The sequence below is a fragment of the Micropterus salmoides genome, unplaced genomic scaffold (genome assembly GCF_014851395.1).
Source record: "Micropterus salmoides isolate LMB-PRFRI ecotype aquatic unplaced genomic scaffold, ASM1485139v1 Ms_hic_scaffold_15, whole genome shotgun sequence".
Classification (NCBI taxonomy): Eukaryota; Metazoa; Chordata; class Actinopteri; order Centrarchiformes; family Centrarchidae; genus Micropterus; species Micropterus salmoides.
In genome coordinates this window covers 19,908,493-19,926,610 of record NW_024040596.1, presented here as the reverse complement: position 1 = coordinate 19,926,610, position 18,118 = coordinate 19,908,493, and the positions used below count along the sequence as shown (strand labels likewise).

Below are 18,118 nucleotides of genomic sequence, written 5' to 3'. Positions count from 1 at the left end.
ACATGTCTTTTTAACAGGTTTTAGCTCTGAACATTGGTGCAAGGCATGTGTTATTTACTGCCCAATAGTGCTGACAAATACATTTTCATCATTGTGATATGAACATGCGCAATAAACACATCGCAAAAGACTGTATTAAACAGGCCCGGGGCAAAAGACTTATTATCAAGCTGCAGCTCGAGTTGATGACAATTACAATTGTATGTGAAATAAAAAAAACAAACAAACTTTATCAATACACCTGTTCAACAAGCATAAACATAAACATGTAGATAGCAAAATTTGTATTTGCTCTGTACACAGTCTTTTGGTTGTACACAAGCACAGCATGCTAACTCGGCTAATAGCACGTTACAAACAAGTTAATACGAAAGCTGTATGTATGTAGTGTAACTCTTTCGCTTAGTCATATCGTCATTAGAGCTGCAATGATTAGTCAATTAATTGATAAGTTGTCAACTATTAAATTAATTGCCAACTATTTTTATAATCATTTGTTTTGAGCAACTTTTTAAAAAAGGTGTAAATATTCTCCTGATTTCAGTTTCTCAAATGTGAATATTTTACTCCGCTAATGGAGTAACTAATTAAATATATTTGGGTTGTGGACAAAACAAGACATTTGAGTGACATCATTTTGGGCTTTGGGGAAAACTGATTGACCTTTTTTTTTTTTACCATTTTCTGACAGTTTATGGAACAAACAACTAACAGGTTAACTGTAAAAAATGCTTGACAGATAAATTGTTCATAAACGTTATCGTTAGTTGCAGCCCTAATTGTCATATTCGCAAAATTGAAAAATGTTATCGCACATCGCAGATTTTCCTCGTATCCTACTGCCCATTCATTTCAAATTCCTCTGTCCAATCAATGGAGGGGACAGTGGCCCCTTTATTTTCATCAAAGGAGTATTCCTTTTTGCTTTGCTAGAAGGTCCTTAGTAACTATTTCCTCAGAAAAATTTTAAGGGACCCATACCAATCTCTTAAATTTGATATAAGACAGTGGCTGAATTTATGGTCATTGAAGAAGAAGAGGAGGAGATAGCAAAAAGCCTTTTTCAGAACAGGGAAAACCATACGACCCTACTCAACTGGTTAAAGAGTAAAGATTTGAATGTCATTCTTTCTTCAAATTCTCTACAAAACTTGAACCAGACCTTGAACACCAAACTAGGATCCCAATTTGGAGGACTCATACAGCTCTTTCAACACCAGCGTTAACAGCTGTTATAGTTATTGTCAACATTTTTGCAACTTTGTAGCTACGGTTAGCCAAACGTTAGGTAACGGTCTCGTATATTAAACGTTAGCTATATCGTTTTATTGAAACTCACCAGTTTTTGTCAGCATGGTGTGATTATTACCTTTTTGATCCTAGAACAGTTATTTCAATTAAATATTAATATATATATAATATTTGAGAAGAATGTCTCTTTGGTGGGACTGTTAACAACTCACAGGTCTTAAACATGTGAAAAGGATCCCAAACTGCTTTTTTTAAAGGTAGGTGTGATGGCGTGGCGTCCCACTCTCAGTAACAACTGCATTCTGTGACAGGCATATTCTCTGCTGTTTATTGCTTCTCTTGCTGGTGTCTTTGCTTTCTGCAATTGGTGTATATTTTCTGTTGTCTTTTGTTGTCACCACCAACCCTGTTTTTTGCAGGGTTTTTCCCCTTGTTCGTGTAAAAAATTTGAATTATTTTACCATTCTGGACCTCAAGCAATAACATAAATGAAACCATCTGAGAAGTTTAAAGGGGAAATCTGTCTTCGGTAGAACTGCTAATAACTCGCAGACATCTGGAGGGGTCACAAACCAAAAAAATTGGGAACTACTGCTTTAATTTTTAACAATGCATTGCATTTTATAAGCTTTTTACAAGTAAATTCTTAATCTGAAAAGTAACTAGTGACTAAATGTGTGAGATACATCTAGTGAGTAAAGTACAATATTTCCCTCTGAAATTTAATGGATTAAAAGTATAAAAGTAGCATAGAATGGGCATTTTCAAGTAAAGTACACATACCTCAAACTTGTACTTAACTACAGTACTTGAGCGAATGCAATTAGTTACTTTCCACCACTAGGGACGTGAAGATGATGAGATAAAATGAAAGCTGATAAAAGATCATTAATTGCAGTTGTCTTTATCTGCCATGTTTCCCTTCATCCCAGTGATACTGTGACTTCATAGACAAACAAAGCTCACTGTGAAAGCAGGTTAAGTCCCACTGGTTAAACCACAGCTTTTTTTATAAATTTTTTTCATCATTTTCACAGAGTGCAGTCTATGATTCAACTGTGTTTAATGGGTTCTGGCGTGATGAAGGCCGGGGTTCCACTGCAACAGTCTGTTCAGGGACTTCCTCAGGAGACACACCTCCTCTGGCGCGCAATATCATTTCCTGTCTCGTGTGATGACATGTGGGATATGATCAACTGCATTGGAGGGTGGAGATGTTGGAGAACACACATGCACGTGCAAGCAGACATGTGTGTGCCTTGCACAAACGCACATACATGTCCTTGAGGCCCAGTTCTGGCTGAGAGTTTTGGCTGACCAGGACTAAAACTGGCTGCACGAAACACACACGCAAAAACTGAACCCGTTGGCTGTAAACAATGATAAACTGTGAGTCTGAGATCAAAGAAAGCCTATGATGCATTGTTGTCACCATGTATTTGCGATGCACCTAAAAAGTCATGTGTGAATGTGAGACACATGGCTGCAAATGGCTTGTTTTGTCAGTTGGTCTGTGGTGCACATGATGTTAATGTGTTTTTTGTCATTGGCGAAGAAAGTATTTATAGATGGGATGATGAGAGACATTGTTTCCATGGAATATGATGGCAGGCATACCCCGTGCACACATAACTTTTTGGATACACACAGCTTATATGACTGTTTCAGTTACCCTGTAGTTTAGTGTGTGCTTTTTGTTTGTATGGCATTGTGGGGATCCAAATCTGGAAGCCCTCTCATGCAACAGGGACTTGCCTCACTTCTGAGGACGTTTATTCAATTTCAGAAGCAGGCTTAAATTGAGATTAGGTTAGGGGGCTGGGAAATTAAAGATATACAAGGCATGGCTGTGTGAGTGGATTAGGGCTGCAACGATTATTTTCATTATTGGTTAGCCTGTTAATTATTTTTCACGATTAATCGATTAGTTGTTTGATCCAGAAAATGGTGAAAGATGTCAATCAGTGTTTCCCAAAGCCCAAGGTGACATCATCAAATGTCTTGTTTTGTCCACAACCCTAATGATATGTAGTTTAATGTGATAGAGGACAAAAGAAGCCAGAAAATATTTACATTTGAGAAGTTGAAATCAGAGAATTTGGAATTTGTTTCTTAAACAATGACTCAAAATGATTAATGGATTGTCAAAATAGTCGACTGTACAAAACAATTAGATGATTAGATTAATTTACTAATTGTTGCAGCTCTAGTGTGTATATGTGTGTGTTTGTGAGCGAGATAACAGAGTGAACTTAAGTAAGCAATTATAAAACCCTTATGTATGCACACACCAATACAATGTGTATGTGTTCACAGGTGCACAATATCCCAGGTTTCATTAGTTTTTCTGAAGTATCCCAGGATTTGTGTGTACACAAGAACCAGGATAAGACTTTATTACATCACTCTAAAGGTTTTCATTTTTATTTGCTTTAACACTGGTAACATACAAATTATATTGTCACTCTAATGTTGAATTACTGTTGACCAGATGGAGAAGCTGTTGGTAACTACAGTCCAGGCAACCAGAAAACAAAGTGACAAAAGTTCATCCCCAACTGTTGAGGTAAGTCAGTACAGAAGAGTGGTTGAGATGTCAAGGAGTTAAAGACATACCTCCACACAGCAGCCCAGTATCCTTGGAAATACACTCATAATGAACAATTATACACTTCATGATGTATGTCAACATTCAGTGTCAATACAAGAAGTATTGTGGCCTTCATGCAGCAAAGCAGAAAGTAAAAGTGTGGATATAATGACACCCATCCATTAGCACGTCATACCGGAGTTTACTTTATTAATGCAAATTTTTTAATTAGCTATAACCAAGATCTTTAGTTTTAGTTGCATAACCCTTACCATACCATATTGTATAAAGTGAGAATTAAAAAAATGCTGGCGATGAACCTAATCCAGGATTTTGCAGAAATTGTCCAATATTGACATTTTTGTATGGTGTTAGGGTTGGTGGATACTGGATACTATTTGAATCATGTATGCATGGATATGAATAACCAGATTTCTCAAGTTCCATGTAAATGTTATATGCAGAATATCAAAACCAGGATCTTAGAGTACATGTAAACTCTCTGTGTGAGACAAGCTATAAAAAGAAAGGAAAGAGAATAATAACAATGAAAAGTGTCAAAAGACTGCTGCAGATTAAAAGTAGGATTGCTGGGGACACACTAGACTGGACAGAGAGAAAAAAAGAGACTGAGGAGGGCGGGAAGCTTGGAGAAAACTTTCACTCCTTTTCTAGAGAAAAAGAGTGTGAGATGAGACAGAGAGAGAGAGAGAAAGAGAAGGAGAGATGGGAGTGGGTGTGTTTCTGTTTTTCCCCTCCCTCCAATATAGAGGTATAGATGGTGCAGGAGCAGCCTGCTGCATCCAGAAGTCCAGTCTAGTGAGCTGCACTAGTCCTGAGAGCCACCAGATCAGAGAAGTAGTCCAGCCACTCCAGCCTGACTCCTGCAGCTGCAGCACACACTAAACTCAATCTGTTACCAATAGATTAATTCAATCAGCGCGGTAACGCTGAGTGACATAATATTATTTCTGTGTCTCATTCGTGTTGTCAGATATCTGAGCTGAACTGAGCTCATTCAGATCACAGCAGCTTGTTACACCTGAGACTCAGAGTCAACCACAGCATAGATGATGACGGTGATGCAGCAACATTCACACAGCTTTCTGGTCCTTCTCCTCATGGTCTTCATCGCTGGGATAGTTCTATCTGGCCCCTCAACTCCCCGCAGGAGCAGAGGTAGGTGATAACATCAGTGTTACTGTCTTCCACTAAGACGTCCACATCAGGACACACTATTGATTGCATGTGAAGTGATGTATTTGTTGAGTCAACCAGTGTTTGGTCATTATGGTCTTCTCTGCTTGTAGTTGTAGGATCCCTGCAAGTGAAAGTTAACATCTTTCTATGTTAGCTTTGTGATACACTGATGGCTTTTCCATGGTCTTTCTCTGCCTTCTGCCAAATGCATGCTGGGATACGCTTCGAAAGATAATATGTCATAGTTAGAAAGACGGATATTTGTTTCTAGGACAAATGACAAGAGAAATAGTTTTGTAGCCATATTGAGACAATTTGCTACAAAGTTAGCAGAGTGATGGATACCATTCGACACATTGTTTGTAACATCATGAAAAAAGCTTTTTATGTGCACAAATCCCTAATTACTCACATACAGAGCAATAGATGATTAAAAGTGGCTGAAATATGCAGATAAGTAAAGGCAAAACGTTTTGATACAACCCCGAATACCACATTTGTCACATAACTCTACCCTGTGTTCCTCACAAACTTGTTTTCTGTGTCCAGACAACAAAGCAAGCTATGCCCTATTATTGTGCAATTTTCTTTAATGCAGTACACAAGTATAGTGCAACGTGGGCAATGTGCCATATTTGTTTATATATAGCAAATAATAATAATAATATTTAGCAAAATTGCTGGATAATGTACCCTATTCTGCATTTTAATTCTTTCTAGTTCTTAGATATTATGTTATTCATATATTGCGGGACTGACATTTGTCTAAGTCATGTTGTTTGTGCACTGAGTGTGATAAAAGCAATATAAATTGTGCCCCTCTCAATATGTGGATTTGAAGGGATACATATTCATTATATGCATTTGATCCTGACTTCTGACATTGTAAAATGCTGTTGAACCCTAAACCTAAAAGGAAAATCAGCTTTCCTCTGTTGAGACACCTGTCAGGCTTTCGAACTGCCTCGATTAGGAAGCACTGTTTTTACGATCCCTGTGGTTTATCCACATTTCCCTGAAATGAGGTGAGAAGCATAGCAAAGTAGGTCAGTTGCTGCTCTCAAGTTTTAACGAAAGTGTTTCCAGGTTGGGGGTCAGGGGTTAGACTTGTAGACAACCTAATGGGATGGCTTTCCTGGAACTGTGCCTACCATGCAGACGATTTGATGAGTTCATAAACCAGCTAATTATTTCATTCATTCCTCAGGCAATTTTTTTTTCTTGTTTTAAACATATTACAGCTCTGATTAAGGGATTTTATCAAACCACCTGAAGAGTCTTTAAAATTAAACACAGACACACACATAATTTCTTGCCAGCGCAAGCCACATATGTCAGAAATGTTTCCAAAATAGCAACAGCAACATGGAGATTATTGCAACATCTTTAACACTAACAAACTAAATCACTATTACGAGATTTGTATCAAGAAGACAACTTGTGTTAGGGCACCCAAACCCCTTACCTCCAACATGAAGTGTTCTGTCTTCCAAAGTGCCAATAAAGGAAACCATAAACAGACTCACTTTAATAAGTAGATTATAGCATATTGATTCTCACGACATTCTTGGAAAACAGCAAATTTTCCACAAGCCTTTTCCACACACACACACACAACAATTGCATGCACAGTGAACTCTGGCTTTCCGTCTGACTCTGCTCAATTTGGGAGTTAAACTTGGGTGTCCTTTGAAGACTTTGATGGTAGTAAAAGTGATTTGAGGTGAGCACACTGGAGTCTGTATGAAGAGGTAAGTACAATGGAAAGGGCTGCTTCCAGTGCGTAACTTGCTGGCTTAACTTGGCATGCCGACAAATCTCAATGTGCAGCTTTGGGAGCTAGATTAAAGGGGCGGTGTGTGTTTTTGCTTTGGGAGGAGAGTTAAATGTCTGTATCTCTGTTCTTCTTGGACCAAGCCCCTTGTTTTAGAATGAAACACATTACGCAATGACATGTGTTTGCTTTCTTGTGTCATAGATATTATGGCATAATACATGTGTCAGCTTTGGTAGGTCTATACACTGTTGGATGATCTGTACTTCCCAAGGCTTTTAATTCCCATTTACATGTTACAAACATTTTCTTTCACTATTTAGTGTATATGAGGTGATATATCAGGAACTTACTTACCTCTACCCCACTTCAGGACAATATATGGCCGGGAAACTGCTGCTGAGCCAGACAAAACATAGCCACATGTCATGTACAGATTAATGAGAGGGAAATATGGAAGGAGATACAAGAAAGCAGAGATTAGAGGAAAACACAGATGAATTCAAAGCACTTGATGGAAAGATAGGACGGCAGGGATTGAGTGAAGGAGGAGAAGGTTTCAATGGAGCGGTGCCACAGGGGAAGGGAAAACAGCTGTTGCTCCGTCAAATCTGACAGGAGGGATATATAGTGTGAGAGCGGAGGGACTAGCATGGAAGCCGCCAAGGTGTGTAGGGGGGAAATGTGGGAGTATAATCCCAGGCATGACTCTGTCCCGCTGTGCTGCAAGGTGAGGCCTCTTTTGAACCTAAGAGAAGGGATTGTTCCAGAGAACAACCGCATCAAAGAGGCTCCTGCTAGATAACAGTAGATATTCAGAGAGCTGAGTTATCCAGGTCTGCAGGCTCTGGGTATTCCCATTAGAGCTAATATTGGCCAGTTCAGCTGTCCTTTGCTCAACAGCCTAATTATTTCAAACTCTCTGTGCTCTGGTTGGCACGGGGCTCAGAGAGATTTTCACACTTCATTGCTTTAAATAAAGGTGACTGTTTCAACAAGGGGCAATAAAACATCTGTCTCTGTATCCACGGTGCAGAAAGCCAAGTCTCCTCTCCACCTCTCCTCTTCCACGACAGAAACCTGAGAGGTTGAAATACTGTACACCAGAGCTGCGTAAAATCACTCAGGGCACCATGCACACACCATGCACACACACACACGATATAATGTGTGTGTGTGTGCCAGTTTAATGGATTCTATAGGCATGATGTGTTATACAGGGGCTTGTAGAGCAAAATATTGTTCCAGTATTAAGTATTAAGAGTTTATACCCTCATTTAGTCAGTGGGATTTACAGTGTGTAGAGCTCAGCTGCTCAAAACAAACTGACATGACTTCATTATTCTGTTTCACTTTCATCCACCAGAATTACCACATTCATTTCAACAAAGAGCGGAAAAGTTATTTTCCATTGCATATTTTGAAAACAAAACAAGCCTTGTAGTCCTCTTCGAAGTTTTCTTTCTTTTTTTTCTGAGGCTTTGCTTCAGATATTTATAGTTCATTAGTTCACACATCAGCGTGAGTGAAAAAGTCATGTGATGATCTCAGTGTATTTGTTTTCATTGAGTTTACTTTAGCGCAGTCCTCCTCCTCATTTGAGCCAAGAGAGGAGAGATACAGTGGAGTGTGACTGCCAGTGGTAGAAATCTGTGGTTTGATAATGTTAGACAGTAAATCAGGGTGCCGATGCCAAAACTGCACATACTGCACAGATGCACGTTTTTATATCTATTTTCAAACACACATAAACATATCATGTTGTACAGCGTTTGAAAGGGAAGAGAGCATGTTATTCTGACAACCCTATTAACCTACTCCCTTTCCGGGAGGATCATCCATCACTGCTGATGATCCAAGATAGCCGCCCTGCTAGGCCAAGATTGAGTTTCCAGTTTGAGGGTGTTTCTTCTTTTCAGGCCAGCAGGATTACATCCTCTGGCTAACAGTCCAAAACAGGATGAATACAATGGTGAAATGTTTGTAGAATGATGTGGCATTGTTTATATCATACTAATCTGACTTGTTTATTGGCTGACTCCCAGTGTTATGATGGATTTGCTTGTACAGTAATTGTTGATGAATTGGTTATTTTCTCTGCATGAAGGGGAGAGACGGCTTATGTCATGGCATTTCAATTGAAGAGAGTTGTCGTCACTGTGAGATTTACAGTATATTATATAACAGACTGTCACCCACATCGAGAGTAGGAATGAATCCAAAATCTGTGACCAACTCTCCGTAACATACAGCTGATATTTATTAAAACATAAATCTGTTGTCAGTTAAATCATGGCATTTTGCAATTTCTTTCTGTTAGAATAAATCTTTTGTGTTCTAAATGTTTCCCTCTATGGTAGATTGGTAACCAGACCTGCAGATTGAAAAACAACTGTTGACGCAGCCGAGTGAATCTCTTTGTGGTCACTTTCGTCTCTTTGTGATCATTTTACGTCTCTTCTTGGTTGTTTTGTCTTTTTGTCTTCCTTATGCATATCTTTTTGGTCATTTGGTGTCTCTTTTGTAGATGTTTTGTGTCTCTTTCGGGTGTTTTTTGTCTTTTTGTATGTGTGTTTTGTGTCTTTGTGGCCACTTTATATATATATAAGTCTGTCAGTGGCCCATTTTGCGTATCTTTGTAGTTGTTTTTGTGTCTCCTTTTGCATCCCGTTTTGTGTCTCTTTGTAGTCGTTTGATTGACTCTCCAACAAGACATATTAACCGTCACTTCAATCATAGGCTCTGTTTCTGCCTGGTAGGCCTGTTCAGTAATCCATCTATGGTTATTAAGGGTAAGATCATGGATTTAATTATACTTCAGTTATTTGTCTTTTGGTGAGGTTACAAATCTTCTATGATCTCACGTGTTTGACAGGGTCAGAGTCACAAGCAGAGCGGGAAAAACTTAAATTCAGATAATCAATCATTATTTTCCTTTTTCTATCCATCCAAACAAACATTTTTCTGGCTTAGCAGTTTTCTGGTTAGCTAAATGTTGGTAGTTTTCGTTTGTACTGTAGTTGATTTATTGTCAGGATTGACTGGATCAGTTCCTTATTCATTTTATCTGGAAATACTGATAAGTCTGAACAGTCCCTAAGTGGTGTGGGGGCCAAATGGCTGGGCTTTGGACGGGTTGTTGCGGGACTGAGCCAGTGTTTGCTTGTACTGGAGTTTAAAATGTGGTGCCAGAAGTTTCCTAATGTTTCATACACTCTGAGCCCCTTTCCCTTGGAGCCAATCTCACTTGTGTTTTATCGGAAATATTGATGGGAGAATCAAAACAAATGCAGCTTTGATAGGAAGCACATAGCTGGAAAAGCATGAGGGTATTTTTCAAATCCAGGGCTTCCCCCTCTTTCACGGTCAGTGTCTGTTTTGGCTTCTGGCAGCTGCTGGCATTATTCCTCATGCAAAGTTCCACTATTTAATTTAATGCCGAAATATGAGCCAAGGACATGTGCTGCAGAGAGTATAGTACAAGCCATAATCCAAGCAGAAAGTCAAGTCTATTGTTTTAAGCGTTGTAGACTATGAGAGGTGAAGGTTTGAGCCCCCATAGACTAATTTTTGATTTCCACAGCAAAATCAAAATTCTAAAACTAGAACTGATAAGAGTTGAGGGAAATATCATTGAATTTACGAATTGGATTTTTATTCTAACTTTATTTTAAGATGAATGTGAATCATTGAAATAAAACACGCTTAATATGATAAAAACAGAACCACTATTTAATAAAAACAGGCTTAATTTGACATACCTGTATATTTCTATTACCACTGTAAACCATTTATCATCCAAGTCTGCACTGGTGTGGTTATTTATTGTTTTACATGTGTGTCAGCCAAATGTCAGTCATAAATCACACTTCTGGCACAGCTGCACTCGTCTCAATTTTCTGATGTTTATTAGCATGCCTGTTACAAACTGACTAATTGTTAGCATGCCTGGTTCTTGGCTAGTTTCAAAGGCCACATGGTGGAGGCAACTGATGAGAGGAAAATAAACAAATTCATCCATGCTCTGTCCTAGAGTGGCTTGTCAGTTCAGTAGTTATGATATGCATCACAGCATTGAGACTTCATACACAAGTTAAAAATTAAAATACAGTGATTACTGTAATTACTGGCAGCAATGTTTGCGTTTGTTTGAAAGCTGACAACTAAAGTTCAACACTTAAATGGCACTCAGACTTGTAATAATGATAAAGATCATATCCCCCTGCCCCTCTCTGGTAGAGTTACGGCAGAACCTGATTGGTAAGAAGATTGCTGCATCCAAAAGTTTGTGAGTCCTCCTTAGCCTACTTATAGGATTAACAGATGCTATACATTTCCAACATTCAAATAAACATTACCTTAAAAACAGAAAACAATTCTGGCAAAACTGATGGGATCGCGCAGATTTTTGGCTGCTGACTGAATCATTCTCCTGCCTCTTCTAACAAATATTGATGATCAGTGTTAGTGTGTATGTGCACACATGCATGTGACATACTGCAACATACACTAGGCAAGGCAAGTCATAACAAGTTTATTTGTATAGCACCATTCAACAACAAGGAAATTCAAAGTGATTTACATATATAAATACAATTATTTTTTCTTTCTCGTTTGTTTAGTTCAAGAAAAGGTTAATATGAATCAATCTTGGTTGAGCTTCAGTGTCAGTTCATATAGAAGCTTCAGTGTGTATGCAGTTACTGATGTGTGCAAGTGTCAGATCCTTAATGCTTGTACTCTAGTAATGTTCTTATCCAGCACACAATAAAACGTGTTATTAGGTTCTTCTCCTAGCGTTGTACTCTCAATAAAATCACCATTATTAGCTTTCAGTAAAACTTACACCTCAGCAGAAGTTAAGTCTGCTTTGACTGCATGTACGCCTTGAGTGTGCCTGTGCAGTGATGGAGAACAGAAGTTTTGAATCTGGGAAGTGTAAGAAGCATTTAAGTGACTCTGAGAACTCTCCCTCACAAGCTTTGTTCTGCTTTTACAAAACAAGACTAACATGGAAAGAATACGAAAATAATTTTGTGTGAGGTTGGTAGGTACTGCAGTTTCCCATTTTGTGCAGTATTACTTTTCTTTGTAACACTTCCTCCTCACTTTATGTGTTATGTTGTATTTGTGGCATTTCCTGTGTATTTAGAATTTAGGTATATTAAACTGCGCAGATGTGAAGTGAGTTATAAACCATAATGACCAAAAGTTTGGTTTTATCTTGGACTATTTGCATTGGTCTGAACTGTGCAGAACCTCTTTTAACCGGATTTAATTTTTTTTGGCCTCCTTGCACCGTACTGTGTCACAAATACAGTGATTGTCTCAAAATCAACAATCATCACTAACAGAAAATACACAAATGTTTAAAGGCACATTTGGGTCCCCTCCTGTCTCCCCAGTGAGACGCCAGAACATGAAAGTCCGTATAAACGCCACAGGAGACACCATTGTGATGAAGTTTTTGCGTCCCAACGCTGACACCAAGCTTGAGGGCTACATCCTGGGCTACGGCAGCAGCATGTTCTCCAAACAGTTCATTCAGCTGCCTGAGAACGGACAGATGTATGAGACTGAGTTTGGTAAGAGAGGCTGTGATTTGTGTAGTTTGACCTTTTTAGTCATTGCTAAAAGAAGAGAGATTAGTATGTCTCTGGAAGGTGAGAGTATCTATAAACTCGAGTTCTTCTTCCGTGTTTAGATGCTGAGCCCAAGTACCTTATCGCCGTCCAGCCCATCCCAACCAATGAAGTGAAAAAGCAGTGTACAGGTAATGCTTCTACAAGAATTTTATAGTGACATGGTACCCTTGTCATTCAGACACGAAACATGGGGACTTGTGCATCGAGGTGGACATGGGGGTAAAAGTAAAATGTTAATTTGTTCTCAGGTAAAGTACAGCTGGAGAAGCCGCTACATTTGGTCATTGGGTCGGTAACACCCACTTCAGTTCTCCTGTCCTGGGGGACCCTTCTGAAGACCCCCTACGAAGGCAACGTCATGAATGACTGTCTTGAGGATGGGTGAGTTTAAACACACACACACACACACACACACACACACACACACACACACAGTATAAGTGCATTAACAGTAAATGATTCCCTGAAGTCTCTCAGGTTACTGAGCAGTGGATCGAGTACAGCTTGTGCACACAGGTGTTTAGGAGAGGAGTCCGCCTACACAACATACATGACACCTTCTCTCAAAGAAATTCCTTCTGTGGGGAGAGAAGCAAATTTCTGTCACAGCATCAAAACACTGGATCCTGACTGTGCAATTCATGCAGTAATACATAGTGTTAAACTACATTAGAAAGCTTGAGATGGTCATTTCTGCAAGGAGTGCTTAGATTTTGATCAAAAGGAGTTGTTAGAACATTGTCAGCATTGTTGGAAAACTATGCAATGCTGAATAAGAGCAGACAATGGGATTGTATGGTATCTAAAAGTACTCAGCAGTGTACTGTGACATTAAGTGTGAATGTCCCTAGAAAGGTTTAAATGCCTGGGAACTCTGATGCAGCCTCTTGAATGAATGACAAAATGTTTTTTAAGACATCTATAAATTCTAACATCTGGATGTCTAAGTTTCTTCATAAACATGATTTACTGTTTATCTTCATGTTCTGTTTTGCTCGGTCTTTGGCTCAGACACTACACAGTGCGTTATCGTGAGAAGAACAGGAAGTGGAACTACCAGACCTGCCCAACTAGTGACACGGTCATTGACAATCTGAAGCCCAACACAGTCTATGAGTTCGGTGTCCAGCCCAACTCTAAGGATGGCACTGGATTGTGGAGCAAGCCCGTCATTCACAACATCAGCACAGTCGGCATAGTGGGTATGTTTGATGTCGGCTTTTCACATGATATAGGCCCTCATACCCCACCTAAAACAGTACTCTTGCTACGGCCATTACAAATAAACAATGATTTGAACATTTAAATATGTAGCTCCACTGGCAACAGACTTCAAGTATGTGCCTCTGGCCTTCAGAAAAGTGGGGAAGTTTTCATAGTTTATAAATAGTTTTCAAGTCTGATCTGAAATTAAGAAAACCCTGAGCTTTGTTGTTCAGTATTACAGAGCTCCTAAAAAAAGCCTCATGTTTCTGTTCATTGTAGTCTTGACAGTCTTCTTCTGCATGATTTATTTGTGTATGAATCGGTTTGATTAGTAATTTAGAGGCAAAGCTCTTGTGCTAATTTAGCAGTGTTTGACTATATAATTACAGATGCTGACTGAGCTTATGCCAGTTAGCTAAGTAAGGTTGTATCATATAAGCCCTTTCCTTCCAGGAGATACTAACCAGTCTTACTGAATCAAATCCATCTTGTTGTTAACTTAAGCCAGTTCTGTGGAACTCTCTCATTCAGTCTTCCAAGATGAAATGCATCACGAGTAAATCATGTTTGTAATGTGGTTTCATTTAGTTCTTCATTTTCTATTAGTTCCTCTGCGCTGATTTCTTTACTGATTTTTATCTCGTGTCATGTTTCTAGAGAAAATCTTTAAACGCCCCGTCAACCCTGTGGTATGTATTGAACACACTTCTTATCAATGCATAACCAATGCATTATAACTAATATAATAGATTTTCTTACATTAGTATTAAGAGTTGCAGAATATACTAAATTAAATAAGTGTCATAAACCAATGAGAAACCTGAGACTGCACAGGTACAGTTCCTCTCCTTAAAATACATATTTTTGGGAACAGGGTGTGTATTTGGAACAGGCAATATGCTTTAGAGTCTGTGTTGTACACTTTAGTGAGCTTATGCTATTCTCAGGGTTGTTTGCCTCATTAATTTTCCATCCAGCTGCCGAATGGAAACAGCACCATTGCAGCCAGGACCGGCCAAGCCAAGAGAGCGGTCTGTAACTAGCTAACTTCTGGAGTGGAACAAAAGAGAGAAGAAAAGGAGATGAGAGAGAAGGATAGAGGAGGAAGGATAACAGTGTGGAAGATGAGAGGAGAAAGGTGGCACTGATTTACTGACAGTGCAGTGTTGATGTGTCATGTGTTCCTGGATCTATACTCGTAAAACATCACAGCTGTTGAGAATTAGCCACAACACTTGCCCTTCCAGAGGGAAACTTCAAATAACAAGCTTCTCACAGGGGACCTTACCAATTCGACATGGAGTAGAGGGCCTAAGATTTATGGAACACAGAGAGAGAGGCAGAGAAAGAGATGGCATTACTGTAAAATGCTAATACAGCGAAAAACCCTTCGTCTGTTCAGGTCACTATAAGTGGTTGATTATTATAACCACAATTATTTTGTCTTTTCGTGCTTTATTTCTCTTGGATTTGTATTGCCATCTAATTGACATTTGTATATTTATTACATGAATATAAAGTAATGAAATGGACAGCTATGCTATTTTCTAAATTTCATTGACTGTTTTAAAATACAGTAGAGCTGGCTTATACAATTTTCAATCATCATTCAAATGCACTATACATTAATACAGTACAGTTCTGAATATACAGTATAGCTTACTGTAGTTCAAATTAGGATTAGGCTATATCCAAAATCACTATGATTTCTGGGTATCTGTGGGCCAAATTATTGTGATTTGATTAAATCAGTATTGTGCTGCTACTAAGCCACAGCTCGGCGAAGGTTTCAGTGAATTTCTAAATTTTTAACAGGCCTCAAAATAAAGTGTAATCTATCGATGCCGAACTGGTACCATAGTTTGAAAATGTATGCATAAAATATTATGATTATTTTCAGATGTTGTCATGTATGAAAAGACACAAAATGATAACTGTAAGCGGACTACTTGATTACTACAAAGCAAATTATTTAAACAGCATATGTGGTGGATCACTGTAACCATGATCACTCTAAGCGGTTTCCACTGTACTTTCACTTGTTATGATCGTTACAAAGACTAATGACCAATTCTTCAGCTGTCTTTTTGTCTTTCGCCCTTCAGAAACATTTAAGGACAGATCCTCCCTTTGCTCCTCGCCATGGTAAGCCAATAGAGACATGGTGCTTTTGGTCAAACCCAGTGAACCCTTTTCAATACAGCATCAGAATTTTTATATATGCGTACTATGATGTATCACCGCCCAGAAATGTCTGATTTCGACTGACCCCTGCTTTAGGAGTCAGCACTGGAAGAATTTTAACTAGAACTCTGATTTATCGTTTTATACACAGGACCTCATCAAAACCAGTCTCACTTTTTTAGAATACAAAATTTTCATTTTGCTGGTTTATTGCAGGTGCCAAGTACAGTGAAGCTGTTTTAAAACTGTGTGTTTTGAAATGTTTTCAGCAGTAAAGCTCCAAAAATCCCCTGCACACTACCTGCCCTGCACCAAGACGTAGTTAGTGACTAGCATTTAGCAGCCAGATATTTCCCTAAGGAGTTGGTAAATCCCAAAAACAGAGCTAAAATGACGATGAATGTTAGTGGACTGACATTCCTCAGGTGGCCGGAAATGCAACTAAAAGGTGATAATAGGTCAGTGTTGTGTTTACAGCTTGTTTTCGCTGCCTTCATGTGACCAAAGAACCTCAGATGCTAGGTTTAGATAATGTAAGAATAAACATTGGACATTTTGCTGAGGGGTGCAATACAAAAATATAATGCAGGGGACATTGTTTGTGTTGTGAAATGGGTGCATAAACATAATTACTTTACGTAACTCTTTTTTTCAGGACTATAAGGGCATCTTATGTGTGACTCCTTGACTTAAATCTTTCCTCCCTTGTCGTTGTCAGTTCCACATAATAGGACCCAGGGCAGACTGCCCCTCTCCCGGAACATAGCCCCAAAGACGACTCTTGGTAATGACTTTTCTGACCTTAAGAGTTCAGAGATCAGAAAAAGCTCTTGGCCTTACATTTGACTATTCTACCCGACTTCTCCATCACTATCCTGCAAATCTTATCTCATTGTTTACTGTACATACGCCAGTTTTTTGACATTCTAAAGGACATACAGTAATAACTTTTCTCCCAGGTCTACTAATGTACATTATATTTCCCAGCTACAACCACACCTACTACCACAACTACTAGACAGGAACCTTTGTCGACCCCGGGACCCACACTGCCTGTGGTCACCAAACAGCCAATCGGTAATCAGTGAATCATGGTTCTTTTAAAAAAAGCTTCATGGCTCTAATTCCAGCTGTATGCAGTCATGGACACGGTGGACTGTAACTGAGAGGCTGTCAGTGCTTTACAGTGTCTTTTGTAATTAGCTGCATGAGCAAGAGTGGCATGCTCTGAGTGAGTACAGTAAGTACACCCCACATGTGGAAACCGATGGTGTCAGCTGTTTGGGTTGTAATGAGGATAAGGTAGGTGGCCTCGGCTGCATGGCATTTTAACCAAACAACAAAGCTTGCAGGGATTCTTAATGATTATTTCAATGTTGTGTTGTATGTGACAGTTATTTCTTTTTACAGTGACTGATTTGCAAGATATAATCTACACAATTTTATTGCAGGTAAAATCTATGTCAAATCAAAAATCAGTTAGACAAGCACACCATGCATTACTGTAGATTAAACAACCCAACAGTATATAAAATAGTTCAATTTAGCTCAACCTTAAACATTGTGATAATAAATTCCAGAACAACATCTACAGCAGTAAAATGCAACATATTCATTAATGCCCCGATAATATTAATCCAAAAACAAACAGTATCTAACAAAAGTGAGTACACCTCTCACATTTTTGTAAATACTTTTCATGTTACAACACTGAAGAAATTACACTTTGCTACAATGTAAAGTAGTGAGTATAGAGCTTGTATAACAGTGTAAATTTGCTGTCCCCTCAAAATAACACATCACACAGCCATGAATGTCTGTGGCAACAAACATGAGTACAAGTGAAAATGTCCAAATTGGGCCCAAAGTGTCAATATTTTGTGTGGCTACTATTATTTTCCAGCACTGCCTTAACCGTCTTGGGCATGGATTTCACCAGAGCTTCACGGGTTGCCATTGGAGTCCTCTTCCACTCCTTCATGAATACATCACGGAACTGGTGGATGTTATGGCGCTTTTCCATTACCAGTACCAGCTCAACTCGCCTTGCCTCGACTCGACTTGGTTTGGCCATGCTCCATTTTCCATTGCACATAGTACCCAGAAATAGTACCCCTCAATGTAGCTTGTCGTCATAGCGACGCCACACACAGCTGCCGCGACGTAATGTTCAATGTGACACACATCAGAAATCCACACAGTTTTCTCTTTATTTAAGTTAAAACGTTTCAACATCACTCAGAATGTAAAGACAGATGGACCATCTGA

General features: G+C 39.0%; 1 protein-coding gene across 9 annotated transcripts in view; it reads left to right on the top strand.

Moving 5' to 3' along the window:
* Positions 1–18,118, top strand: part of LOC119904324 (target of Nesh-SH3) — a 52,567-nt gene that overhangs the window by 18,520 nt on the left and 15,929 nt on the right. For 3 of the 9 annotated variants that reach the window (XM_038720905.1, XM_038720903.1, XM_038720904.1), the window contains 10 exons: positions 3,743–3,817; positions 4,836–5,020; positions 12,221–12,400; positions 12,520–12,588; positions 12,709–12,841; positions 13,472–13,662; positions 14,324–14,355; positions 15,772–15,811; positions 16,569–16,634; positions 16,838–16,927. In XM_038720905.1, coding sequence (XP_038576833.1) covers positions 4,912–5,020; positions 12,221–12,400; positions 12,520–12,588; positions 12,709–12,841; positions 13,472–13,662; positions 14,324–14,355; positions 15,772–15,811; positions 16,569–16,634; positions 16,838–16,927 — 910 coding nt within the window. In that variant the 5' untranslated portion in view covers positions 3,743–3,817; positions 4,836–4,911. Of the gene's footprint in view, positions 1–3,742; positions 3,818–4,457; positions 5,021–12,220; positions 12,401–12,519; positions 12,589–12,708; positions 12,842–13,471; positions 13,663–14,323; positions 14,356–15,771; positions 15,812–16,568; positions 16,635–16,837; positions 16,928–18,118 lie in introns of those variants that run through there. The other 6 variants (XM_038720909.1, XM_038720907.1, XR_005444686.1 and 3 more) reach the window with 5 other exon arrangements.